Source organism: Vigna radiata, chromosome 1 (assembly GCF_000741045.1).
Source record: "Vigna radiata var. radiata cultivar VC1973A chromosome 1, Vradiata_ver6, whole genome shotgun sequence".
NCBI classification, from domain to species: Eukaryota; Viridiplantae; Streptophyta; class Magnoliopsida; order Fabales; family Fabaceae; genus Vigna; species Vigna radiata.
Window position 1 is genome coordinate 5,758,602 of NC_028351.1, and position 13,437 is coordinate 5,772,038.

At 33.3% G+C, this 13,437-nt stretch overlaps 1 protein-coding gene across 1 annotated transcript; it reads right to left on the minus strand.

Moving 5' to 3' along the window:
• Positions 1–242: 242 nt before the first annotated feature.
• LOC106773122 (probable RNA-dependent RNA polymerase 5) lies at positions 243–13,343 on the minus strand. The gene is made up of 18 exons (XM_014659815.2): positions 12,754–13,343; positions 11,974–12,106; positions 11,381–11,455; positions 10,979–11,168; positions 9,725–9,923; positions 9,515–9,602; positions 9,285–9,425; positions 8,239–8,319; positions 8,053–8,124; positions 7,597–7,700; positions 6,270–6,418; positions 5,918–6,140; positions 4,361–4,586; positions 2,608–2,768; positions 2,054–2,231; positions 1,088–1,226; positions 746–903; positions 243–663 (listed from the first exon to the last, which is right to left on the minus strand). The coding sequence occupies exons 1-18, from the start codon at positions 13,110–13,112 to the stop codon at positions 421–423; spliced, it is 2,919 nt and encodes a 972-aa protein (XP_014515301.1). The 5' UTR covers positions 13,113–13,343; the 3' UTR covers positions 243–420.
• Between the last annotated feature and the right edge of the window lie 94 nt (positions 13,344–13,437).

A 13,437-nucleotide genomic window follows, 5' to 3' on the forward strand; every position in this document is an offset into this window, starting at 1 on the left:
CTATACAACAATTATAAATAATCAAAAGATAATGATATTTAGACAACATTCTTTTTACAATATTTGGACATTCATTACGTGTCAATCTGTTATTGGTCAAAAATTACTCCATAATAATGTTTATGATTATTATTATTGATTGTAGAATAATTTTTGATCAATCAGACACATAATCAAAGTTCAAATATTGTCACAAAAATGTTGTCTAAATATCATTATCCATAATCAAATTAGCTTGATGAAGTTGGAATATACTATACAACAACAGTTATAATATACCGATACTTCAATTTTATCAGTCATAGATGTTCAACACCATACTCGATATTTTAAGATATTTTACAAATATTTATCAACGAAATATCTAATCTATAAAACAGTGATACTTTTACGATGAACTATAACAGTTTGCAGCATAATTCATGAACCGAAAATCTCACGCAATACATATGGAGCACAGTTGAGAGGCTTCTGTTTTTGTTTTATGATATAAAGACTTGTCAAAGCTGAACCCGCAATCTTCCAAGCAAAACCACATAAAGATACTGATTTTTTAAGCATTGCATATTCATAACAGAGGCGGTAAATAGCCAAAGCCTCGTCATAAATATCACTAATATTCTTCGGACTATCCTCCATCTTGGCAGTAGCACCATATAACTCCTACAAGAGAGTTCAAATTCTTGGAATCTTTTCATGAATGCATGAAAGTAACGGTTGAGGAAGAAAGAGACAGAAATTATACCTCCTTATATTTTCTAATGACTTTAGCTGCCTCCTCTTTGGAGTTAATGTCCTCCAAGGCAATATGCATTTCCATCCTGTATTCTTTATACTTTCTGTTCCACTTTTCCATACAGCTGGGAGGTACTTCAACGTCAAAACAGGGGAGCAATCTAATTTCTGATGGCCATGGCAGTAAAAGGAAAAACATACATTAAGCTAACAAATCTTGATCAATAATTTTTTAGTTATTTATTTATCTTTTATGCTCAAAATATAAGAGTTGTTCCTCTCTAGCTCCACCAGAGGTAATAAAGTATTGCAGAAATAATTAAATTATACTGAGTTAATTTCCAGTCCTCACCTTCCTCAGATAAGTCTTTTGTTTGCCATGTACCAACCCAATCATAAATTAAACCTAAAATAGAGGTTGAAGTGAATGATTTATCTCTTTCCATGTAGTGCGGGAACATCTCTGCTTTTAAATCATCTGGAACTTGTACCTGTTAAAGAATTACCAGAGGATTCAAATTTGAAAACTCAAAGTGTTTTCATGAACTCGAATATTTGAAAAATTACAAAGCTAAAATTGGATTCATGCGCCCTTACAATTACCCAAAATTAACATTTTAAACGATAGAAACCAAAAGAGCACTAATAATGGATTTTGAGAAGGTAAATCCATTCCATCTCAGAAATCATTAAAGTGAAACAAAGAATTTATTTAGTCGATTTCTCCAGCCCACCAAGTTAGGAAGACGCTAATCTCGTTTTCAGTATTGTGACTCACTAGCCCAACAAGTTTTCAAATGTTCTAAAATTCCTTAAAAAAAAATTAGTGAAGACGAGGTCATCAATCCTCGTGGTAATTGAAAATGAAATCAACTAATCACAGTACTATCCACTGACAAAAATATATGAAGATTCTGTAACCTCAGAATTAATTGGTCAAGTTTCATCCAGTCTATGGAAATTTAACATATATAATCAATGACATTATCTACAACCAAAATGCTGATATCTGTAAAATTCCTTGGCATCTAAAACGGAGAACCTCTCAAGGTCAACCTTGCACAAGTCCACACCAGAAATTCTTTTTCCTCCCACCTCCTAGGGCACAAGTGATAAGACCCTCGTTATCCCATGCATACTCACATATAGAAGTAGTTAAATGTTTAGCTACGTATAGATTTCATTACTGAAAATAATAATGTCATGTAGGATGGGAACATTAACCCATCCAATTATCATAACAAGAATATGTTAGTTTGGTATGTCCCAACTAAAGTGGCGGAGTTTGTAGCAACAAAAAGAATAATACAAAACTAACCTTTCTCCCTCCCTTCTTAGGAGCATCTAATGCCTCGTAGTATAGATCGATCAACTTAAGCATATTTTCTTTCAGATTTTCCTTCTCCTTCTCATTCTCTTCACTGCAGTAATTTTTTAATGTCAAAAGACGATCCATGAGTGCCATCCAGCTGTCAGCTGCCACACCCATTGCATTACTGGAAAGAGAACAAATCGTCATGTATGGATCTTAGAATTAAAAATGGAAAAAATACTTATTATTCATAACAGTTATGTTTCCTCTTGGAAGCAAACAATATACAAAGTGAAAACACTAATTAAATGGAATTTCAAATGCCAGATGTCGGTGATACAGATTACTACTATATCTGCATAACATAAAACTATAAAGAAGGTGAAGTGTTACAAACACTTAATTGATGAAGGACTACTACCAACATCTACATACTACGATGCATTAAAAAAATTCCAGGGTAATTATGAAACATACAAGCTTAATTATGTCTGCAAAACGGTTTTACATACGAGAGTAAGATATCAATACTTAATTACTATGTAAACAGTCAAGCACACCTTGGTTGGAAACGAGTTTTGAGGAATAGTCTAAAAAGTTCATCCTCAAGTTCCGTGGCTGAAAATGTACTAGGCTTTTTAGCACTGGAGTCCAATTGGACAGATTGGCAAGGGGCAGAATTTTCCATCCAAGGGTCACTCTTTCTGAAATACTGTAAAAGCTGAAACATTTAAAAAAAAAACTGTCAATATAAAGGAACTTTTAAAGAACTATGATAGGGCCCAAATATAAATATGGCTTGATTAAGTTTTAATCCCTTATAAATTTAGGTATGTTCAATTGAATCCCTATTAAATATTTTTGATTTATTGAATACTCATTTTTTATATTTTTCAATTGAGTCCTTATCATTTAACTTTTTCATTAACAGTGACATGGTTGTTATATAGTCATCTTGTATATTTGTCTCCATGTGTTAATATAAAGTAACAAATAACTTATTAATTTCATCAAAAACGTATTATATTAACAGGACCGTCATTATCACCTAAATCAATGATGGTAATGGTGGCAACCTCTTAGTTGCTGTAAGTGATGATATAGAAGTTATATCCAACTTATTTTCAATTAAAACAATATAAGTTATTTGTCATTTTATATTAACAGAAATATCATTGTAAATTAACCACAAAATCTCACATTTATTAACACATGGAAATAAATAAGATGACAACGAGGCAAGATAACAGTCACTTCAATTAGTTAACGGAAAATTTAAACTATAGGGACTCATTGAAAAATATAAAAAGTTTAAGTACTAAAATATGTAATAGGGACTCCACTGAAAATATCTAAATTTATGAGAGACTTGAAACTTAATTAAACCTATAAATAGTCATCTTCAGTTTTCTTATGATCAGGTTTCCTATCACTTTGGTACTGATCTGAATTCATTTATAATACAGTGAATGTTCGGTATTGCTCCGATTAAAGTTTGTGCTTCAGTTTTCTAACAAAACGTGTAAGGTACTACTAGCAACTTTTTCGCAGGACGAGAAGTGTGAGCTTCAGTTTTCTGAAGATAATAGGATGTGAAAAAGGATACAGGATACAACCAGATCTCAGTAACTCTAAATGATGACACTGCCTCATTTCCTCTGTCGTATGACTTCAGGGGTTACCAGGCCATCTTATCTCAATATCGTACAATATCTAATTAACCTTCAATGGAACAATTTTTTAACCCCTTTCCAATGAATTAATCTCAGTCTAACTCTATTCTTATTCATCCAACCATCCTAAGTTCATGATTTTCGGCTTCTAAAAAACAATACAATGATACATACATGAATTGTGTTAGGTTTCTGTTATCTCATATGTGTTTAACATATTAATACCTAACCACGGGCCAATCCATTAGTCAATCAAGATACAGATGAATTCATCAGCCAATATAAGAGACACCAATCACATGCAGCTGATTTGATGCAGCAGAAAATACACTTCAAAAAGGAAATTTCTTAGTTTCTTATATCTCCAGCTTTAAAAATGTTATGACAAAATTATGGTATAAATATATAATTCAAAATTTAGAATTGTATTAAGAATGGCTCCCTCTTTAACTAACTACAACCTTTCCATGCACTGCTTTTAATCTTTTCGTTTGAACTTACTAAGGGGGAAATGGAAAATATAAAATGTGACAATTAAAATTTAGTAAGAAACAGAAACACTGAAAGGAATACAATTCCTTCAATAGCATTAGATGTAGTAAGAAAATGAGGGCCTCTAAAATGAAATTGATATTGGAACCTGAGGATGTTTGGAAACCCAGTACAAATCTCCATCAAAATCACCTCCAGCAATTTCATCTGCCACTGAGCGAGTTCCAACACACGGGAAAAAAATTGCATACTTGCTATGTCCAACAAAAGATTCTAATTTATCCACATGTGTGGCACGCATTATGTGAATGTCGCCAAAATGTAAACCTGGATTTCTGTAGACCAACACATCCCCGGTAATTTGGTCATTCTCACTACAAATGAGGAATGAAACAGTCAGCACATATGACTATGTTAAATTGCAAACATAATTTCCTACAATAAAGATCTACTAGTGCAGACAGTTGAATGTGATCATCATTTTGTTTTATCTTTGCCTATCAATATTGCATCCCAGTAAGTTGAGTAATATCACCAACCCCATTTCATAAGCTAAAGATAGACTTCTATGTTTGCCATTGACATTACAATAACACAACAGAAGCTAGATATAACAGAAGCTGTACACATTTAACAAAAGAAAAGATTAATTTCACTATCCAACATCAATTAGTTCAATATGAGATGGAGAGGGAGACACTACGATGTGCACATTTTTTTGTCAGTCACTCCATTAGCTTTTTAAAAAAAAAAATTATGTTTCTCTTCTTTTCTTTTATAATAATTAAGTTGCTTCATTTTTTAAGAGCTTCTCTCTAAATCTGTCTCCCCAAGCTTCTCTTAAAAATAAGAAAAGAAAATGAAAAAGCTAAGTCAGACACTACCATAGTAAGAATTGGACCAATTTTCATACAATATTAGTCATATTAATATTTAATGGGAACTGCGGAATAGTCATAGATGTTTATACTTCTCTTGAATTTATTAAGAACTATACAAGTTGGATTGTTAAAGGAAGGAACCCATCACGGAATATTTGTGACTGTAAGTACCTACTAAGCTCAAAGGTAAGTTTTAACCTATTATTATACTATCAATTACACTCTGCAATTGTGAATGTTGGGCTTTGAAATGATTATAGAAGAAAACAGTTGTAGGAGAAGTGAAAATGTTACACTCACGAAGATGCCCAGGATATATAATAATTGTATACAAGGATATATCGATGTGATTCTTATTGAACAAAAACTTGGTTAATATAGTTTGGAAATGTGTAAAGAAGGTTATTGAAGACACTGATGAAGAAAGTAAAATACAGGATTTTTAGTCATGTGAAAAAGGATAGAGAGCAAGAAGGAGATTTCATGGTGAACAATATCCATGAGGACTTACTTTTAAATCAAGTTAAAAGGTATTACACGATCCATGGAGCCCACCTCACCTAGAGAGAATTGGAGATAAGGCTATTGATGTTGAATCTATTTGACAAGCAATGTAAAAGTAGATAAATGTGCCAATTCATTCAAAAGAACGAACAAAACTTGCACCCCGTTTATACAGTTTTATCAACTAAAGTAGAAGATATGCATCACCAAAATTCTCCTATCACAATAGTCTTCGAAGATAAAACACACTTAACTTTTAAGATTTATTTTGGTTCGCTAAAAGATCAATACATTGGGAAAATTAAAAGATTTATGCTTACTGTATTATACAAACTTGATCCTTTTCTAGGCATCCAGTGGGATCTACAGTCCCCATTAAATAGAAACAGTCAGGCATATATAGCTTCCCTCCTCTTAGCTTCTTGCGTTCCTCCCTTGCAAGTATAGACAGATGATACTGCAAAAATGGCTCATCCAGAGGAATTCCACATAAAATCATTTCTGCTGTAATGTATTCATCCATGGTGCCATTATTAATGGATGCTGCAAATTAACCAAAAAAATGAAAGAACTTTCATATTTTGGGCAGCAGTACGGATAGATCTGAATCTAAATAAAGAACAGCTTTTGATAAAAAAAAAATAGTGACCAAAAGAAGCATTGGCCGGCAACCTCTGAGTGCAACACGCTTATTGGAGAAAACATGATTTGCATCTTCCAAATTACTCTCTAGTAAAGCCTTGAAGAATTCATTTGGCACTCCTCCATAGCTCAAAAGTGCAATCAGATTTTTAGATAAATAAGTTCTATTTGGTTTGATGCTGAAATATGTAGACTTCAGATCAGCTAGCTTTCAAACAATGCAAAAAATTATTTTCCTACTAAAGAATAAAAAAGATTAGATGAAGCTCTAAAAATCTTCTACCATTAGGCAAGTTGTTAAGGAATAATATTAATATTAACGTATATTGTTAGTAGAAATAAATGCATCAAAAGACTACTAAATTTTCCTCCAAATGATAAAAGCATTTCCAAGCCATTTCATTCTTAAAAGACTCTTACTTTGAATGGGTATACCTACACCATGTCTATTGTGCACAAGACCAGTTAAGCAATTGGACCTTGTATGATGAAACCCAAATATGAAGGTGCCAAACATTGGTCCAGTGAAAAGCTATGTGACGTATCTTGATAAAGCATATGATTTGATGAACAAACCATATCATCAAGCTTCTGCAATTGGACACATCCTATCAGTTTAACCTTTTAAAATCATATGCCTTCTAAGGATATTTTCAAGTGAAACACAAATATGTCTCAATTCCCAACACACTATGCTATATCCTGGTGTGGTCATGGATAGGAATCTCTACTTGTAAGAACATATGCTCAAATGATTACATAATCAAACTAAGTAAGAAAATAAAGAATTATTTTATTGATAACAATCACCCCAGTTACATTCTTATCATCTCTATTTGCAATAATCAAAACTTTTAAAAAGGAAATGAATATGTTAAAATGAATAGAGATTTTTTGAAGATATCTTTTCCTAATCACTCGAGATATTAGGAATATTTTTTGTTCAAATAATATGTTATTTATAACACTACCCCCTCAAGTTGGTAAATAAATATCAATTGTTTCCACTTGCTTACAAGATTCAGGAATCTGTCCTCAAGAAGTCCTTTAGTGAAAATGTTTGTTATTTGAAATCCTGTGGGAAGATGAGTTGTAACCACTAGGCCTCTACTGTCAAGATTATCTTTGATGGATTGCCTATTAATATAAATATGTTTAGTTCTATCATGTCAGACTGGATTATGGACAATATTCATGACTAACTTGCATAGGGTCATCAAGTATGATCTTCATCCAAAGCCCTTCATTAAAGAACAACCTTCTAAGGTTTTTGCCTCATCTCAATAAGCCAAGTTGACGTATTAGCAACAAGATAAAAAACCTCCATTAACCCCTCATTGATGTAAAAGAGAAATACCTTGTGTTCACTACCTCCAATGAATTTATGCTTTGCATATTCAGACTAAGGTCTTTCTCAACTTTAACCATTGAATGCCTAACTTGTATTGTCCTAGGAGGAAGCTGTCAGATTCAAAAATGTGGTATCAAATCACAAGCACTGGAATCAAATAAGAATATAAATAAAACATATAATTAACTCTTGAAATGGATGAATGATGTTGGTATAGGTTGTTACATCAAGAAAACTATCAAAATTAGAGGAAGATTGTACAGGACACCAATAAGACCAGCCGGACTATGGTATTGAATGTTGGATCACAAAATCCCCTCCATGGCCAGCAGAATTTTATTTTAAAAGTTCATAAATATATTCTCTATCTTATACACTTTGTCTCACAAAATTCCAACTTTAGTTAAAGATTAAGGGCAAAAATATTGAAATACCTGAAAGTACAAAATTCAGATGATATACCTTTCTGTTAACTAAAAGAGTGCCCTTAATTGCGCAACCCATGTTAAAGAGACGGCACTGAATCAGCAAAGGCTGGAGAATCGGAGAAAAAAAGAAAGTTTTATTAAAATAACATATATGCAAATCACACAGCACACATGCATATATAAAATGTGTTAAATGGAAAATGAAAAACAAATCATCTACCGGTTGATGTGTGCTCAGCTTCAGCTCGGTTTCTCCCATTCCCTTAGTCATATCCTCAAGATCCAAGAGATTGTTAATTTCCTGAGTTTAAAGGAAGTCACAATGCGCGGAGTAATCAAAGAAAGAAGACTAGATCATAGATCTCATTGAAATATATTAGAGAACACGAGCTGATATTTAAGTTTTTTGAGAGAAACGTAACAGCAACAAAGGCGTATGCAGAATAACAGAATATCCAGGCAATCAAGAAAAGAAATACATCTAATGAAAAGTGTGTATAAAAAGAAATAGTTCCTTCAAAAGCATATGAGTTGAAGATAATTAGTCAAAAGTTTTACTAATAGGAACGTTTCCTTGCACTTCTTCTCTGCATTGATTTATTTCATTTAAGATGTTTTATTCTTTAAAATAGTTGATTATGTACAAGTACATAAAAATACAAAGCAACACAAAGAGCATTCAACGAAAACTTATTTCTTATATACCTCAATGGGTGAAGCTTCCCCTCACTTGTGTACACTATTATTAACCATATAAATAATTTTAAGATTTCCAATCCACATTTCTCTATCTCACACCTGGGACCAAACATTTACAAGATTAGACAGATGTGGGTAGTCTTACAACAACCTGATAACAGGCCTAAACCCCCAAAACTAGAGTGAAGGTTTCCCCCCTCTCACATTCACTATTTTGATCGTATTACTAATTCATGTGGGATCTCAAGCCATTTTACTGTAGCTTTTCATCAATAAACTGTTTCAAACCAAATTACTAGGAAAAAGAAGGCAGCATAAATTGAATGCATATGAACTGCAAAATGTAAAAGTCAAGCTTTATCCCTCTAAGACATTAGTATTCATGCGTGAATCAAGGAAACTAGATACATAATCAACAGGCAACGATTATGATAAAAATAACTGACGGATTCACAATACATATATTAAGTGGATTCTTAACACGAGTTCTGCCCAACTATAGATAAATGAACGAAGTTAGCGAAAAGAAAAAGTCAAGTGAATTAACAAATTCAAAAGTAAAGATACCTGAATGTAATTATTCTCCAAGTTATTTCCTTTGTACACGCTATTGGGGCAGAGCAATGCTAAATCCCTAGAGATGAACCCAGTTCCATCCGTGAGAATACGTGGTTTTTCATTATCATATATAATATTGCCATTTCCATCCTAAACACAATAAAATAATAATAAAATAATTTTCTCGAAGCATGGCCATAAATTATAAATCCCTTAAGGCGACTTAAAATTGACTATACCTGGCAAAATACATCTTCTATTGTTTGCACATTCACAGTTGCCAAGTCAATATTGAGTTTGAAGGTCTTTGACAGAATGAGAGAGAACCTGAATGCCTGAGGTTAGTACATTGCATGATATCTATTTTGACTGGGACTACAGCAGACCGCAGAAAAATAGATAAAAGATCTAAATGATGATAGTATTTGCATAAAAACTCCAACTCATACCTAGCCATATACTTGTCTAAACTGGGTAACAGGTGAGCGTGCATGAATAAAGCTCTTGCTTCAGACACTGTCTTATTAGACAAAATGTAATTAGCACTCTCATCTGCAGAACAAAAAGATTGCATCCTAACAAAATAACACTTAACAGAGGAACTTGTTGGGTCCTTCTTCCGCTCTTCTTTTCCACCATCTTTAAAAACTGCCGTACAAAATACAAGAGACAGCGTCAAACACGTGACAATGAGATTAACTAAGAATGTTTTCAGTAGCCAGTTGAATCAACCACCTTGAAGCTCAACTACAACGGTCCTCAGTCACTAGGACTGCAATGTAATGTCCTCAGCCTACCTATCACTTGTGTTATATTTAGGTGCTTGCACACTAAACCCAAGAAAGAAAAGCTTTATGCAAGTTTCAAATATTGATCCCTGTCAACTGACATGACCATCTCAAGTGGCAACAACTGTATTAGTTCCAAATGCCACAACACAACCACAATTTAAAATATGATATTGGAACATGAGGTCAATGCCACCACCAAATGAGAGAATACTTTTAAAACAAAGTATAGGATCTAATAAAAAAAATTCAATAAAACAGCATTCTATATCCACATACATCTGTCTATCATTTATTAACCACAGAACACAGGACCACATAAGCAAAGAGAGAACAAAGAAATGAATTTGTATGATTTGTATGTTAATCATACACTCTTCAAGGACTGAAAGGTAACCAAAGATTGAGAGAAGAGAAACTGGGCATATTAAACAGTTACAGATATTAACTCGAGAATGTACAAATACTCTTTAACAAATAAAAATTATAACACAAGAACCTAACAGAACAAGAATTTCAAACCTGAGATAACGAAAATAATAAAAATATAGCTTCATATGAACTGCCACAAAATCTGATCACAAAACCGTCACATAAACAACAAAAATATTATCAAGCAAGTGAGATTTCATAAATATGACTTAAGATATAATGCAGATTAAATGATTAAATGTAAATAAGCAGAGAGTAGAGTGATTTACAAAATGTGGAAGGAAAAAAATAAATATAAAAGATCAGAGGGTTGTATACTTGTAGTCTAGATTATATGTTGAACAGAATAAATGAGAATACAAATTTCTCAGACTACTTACATCAGCTACATGTTAATCAGATAAATAACTGATTTTGGGATCATACAAACTGTTAAAAGGCAGGACAAAAAAAAAGTAAAACTAACATCAGAAGCAGAATTACCAAAAAAGCGATACAAACGCAGACCAACATTGATCCCTTCTTTTCCAAACTTTCCATAGAGATCATTTGCTTCTTCAGCACTGGTCCTTGAATTCATCGCACTGCCATTGTCAGCAAATTTAACTAGCAAGACGTTGTCATCACCAAGAGATCTGTGCAAGTGTGTTTGTGTGCTTTGTAGTATGGGCCCCTGAATTGTAATTTAAAGAAAGTGGCCATAAAACAAACCATGTTTCACATAAAAATACACAATTTAATCTGTAAAGACTTAAATGTAACTATAACACTGACCATACATCAATCTCAAGAGCTTTTTGATTCAGCATTATAGCACTGGAACCATTGTATTCGGACAGTTATTTAACAGTACACAAATCCAAGGGAGGAGAGAGACATACAAACCTTGAACCTTAAGCTCCCATCCGAAGAAACATAACATTGATATACATATGTCCTACCAGAGTCCCAATCAAGATACTGAAGAAACCAAACGTAATATAGTAAGCAAGCAATAACTCATCAGAGAAGATACATGATTTATATTCAGCACTGCGTGCTGTGAAAGTTTGTACCCATGCCTAAACCGCATTTTCTCTTCGTCTTTCCATGACCATGGGAGTAAAAGGGATGGGCTAGCTTAAAATCATTCAACCAGAAATTAAACCATGTTATCTTTTACACATAGAATTGAAGATTTTAACTTTCTTCTATTCTAACTAAAATTAGAGAAAATAGCCTTTGTGCTCATTGTGTCAAACAGTTTTACAATACGTATCTGAAAAGTCATATCAGTTTTAGTTCTGATTGGATGACAGTATAAAGCAGTTTTATACTATTAGTATACAGTCATCATGCTCCTAAAAAAAACTATTTCAATTCCTTGTTGAGCTTTAGTTGTTGCAAAATGGAAGTAGCAGGGAATATTTAAACAAGATGAAAACTCATAAACTGCACTATAAAAATTAGTTAATCCGTCATTGGAATGCAATATTTACCAATTGCCGATCACTTTGACAGTAGATGTGATCTTTCCCAAAAGCCTCCCATACTCTTTTCTCGAACGTTACCATTGGCAAGTCTTTGAGGCTTCTAATATAATCAGCATCGGTAACATTCTCAAGACTCTCGCTGCAATCGTGCAAAGAAAACCACATGCATTATTCCATTGATCAGCTTATACACACAAGCTGAACCAACACCTCAAAACCAAAAACAAAAATTCTGAATAAAAGGAGAGAAAATAGTTCTACTCGCAAGAACAGAAAAACCAAATTTTCAAGTAAGTTAAAATCAAACTCGTGCATCTAAGTTTTCAAGAATATATTTAAAAACAAATTTATATTGCATAAATTGATTAGTAACTTAAATAAACTTTCTCCATAAAAAAAAAACATATCTAGAAGTGGAAATAAAAAAAAAAAAATTAGCTTATGTTTAAACTTCCAAAGCTAATACAGAAAATTTATATAAATACATTTATAGGTAAGTTCATTTTAATTTATAAACAAATTTATCTTATTGTAAGCGTTTGAGAAGTTCAGCTAAACATACATTGTAAAACCCATTCCTTATATTTTTCTTATTTTAATAAAAAAACTAAAATAAAATATGGATGGCGAGCATTATCTACTTTTTTATTTTTTTTTCAAACTTGATGATCTAATATTTTTACCAGAGAAACAGAGAAGAGGAAATGAGAAAGATTGGGTTATGCTGAGTCAGCAAGGAAGCTGTAACTAACTGTTTAGTCACGAGGTCAGCATTGCATAAATTACCTGCCAATGTAACTCAGAATCAGAAAGGCCTTACGGAACTCCAATTCTCCGAGCGCGTGCAACGCCAACGACGGCTGGCGAGGGCGCGTGGGAGAGAGGATTCGAGGCGGGGAGGGCGTGACGGTGACGGACTTTCTGAGCATGTGGGCGATGAAAGCCGAGAGAGAGATTCGGATTTGCTTTCCAGCGATGGTATGGAGAATTTGAAGCGCTTTCAGCTCCCCGACTTCGTGGAGACGTTGGCGGAGGATGAAATCCGGCGGAGTTTGGTTCTGCTCGCGGCAGATTCTGTCTATAAGAGCCTCCACCGCGGTGGGAAGACGCACGAGATTGTTGCGGTGGTGGTGGTTCTCCGCCATGAGAAGAAGATGAACGAAAATGGAATTGAAAATGTAACGAAAAGAATATATTATTATTTATATTGAAAGTGGCGATATTGGAACGATAGAATCACTTTATGCTTACAGTGAAGAAGCAATGGTACGTTACTGGCTTTTCTACGTACTATAACACTGTAGTGTTGAAAAAACACCTTCCACCGATTTCAATTCAAAAGGACAATGTGAGAAAAAATAGACTAAGCTTTCGGTCCAATTAGATTAATCAACATGCATTGAAAAGAACATTATTAATCGTGTGACAATCAATGATATTTTAACATTATTTTTTACACTATCTTAATTA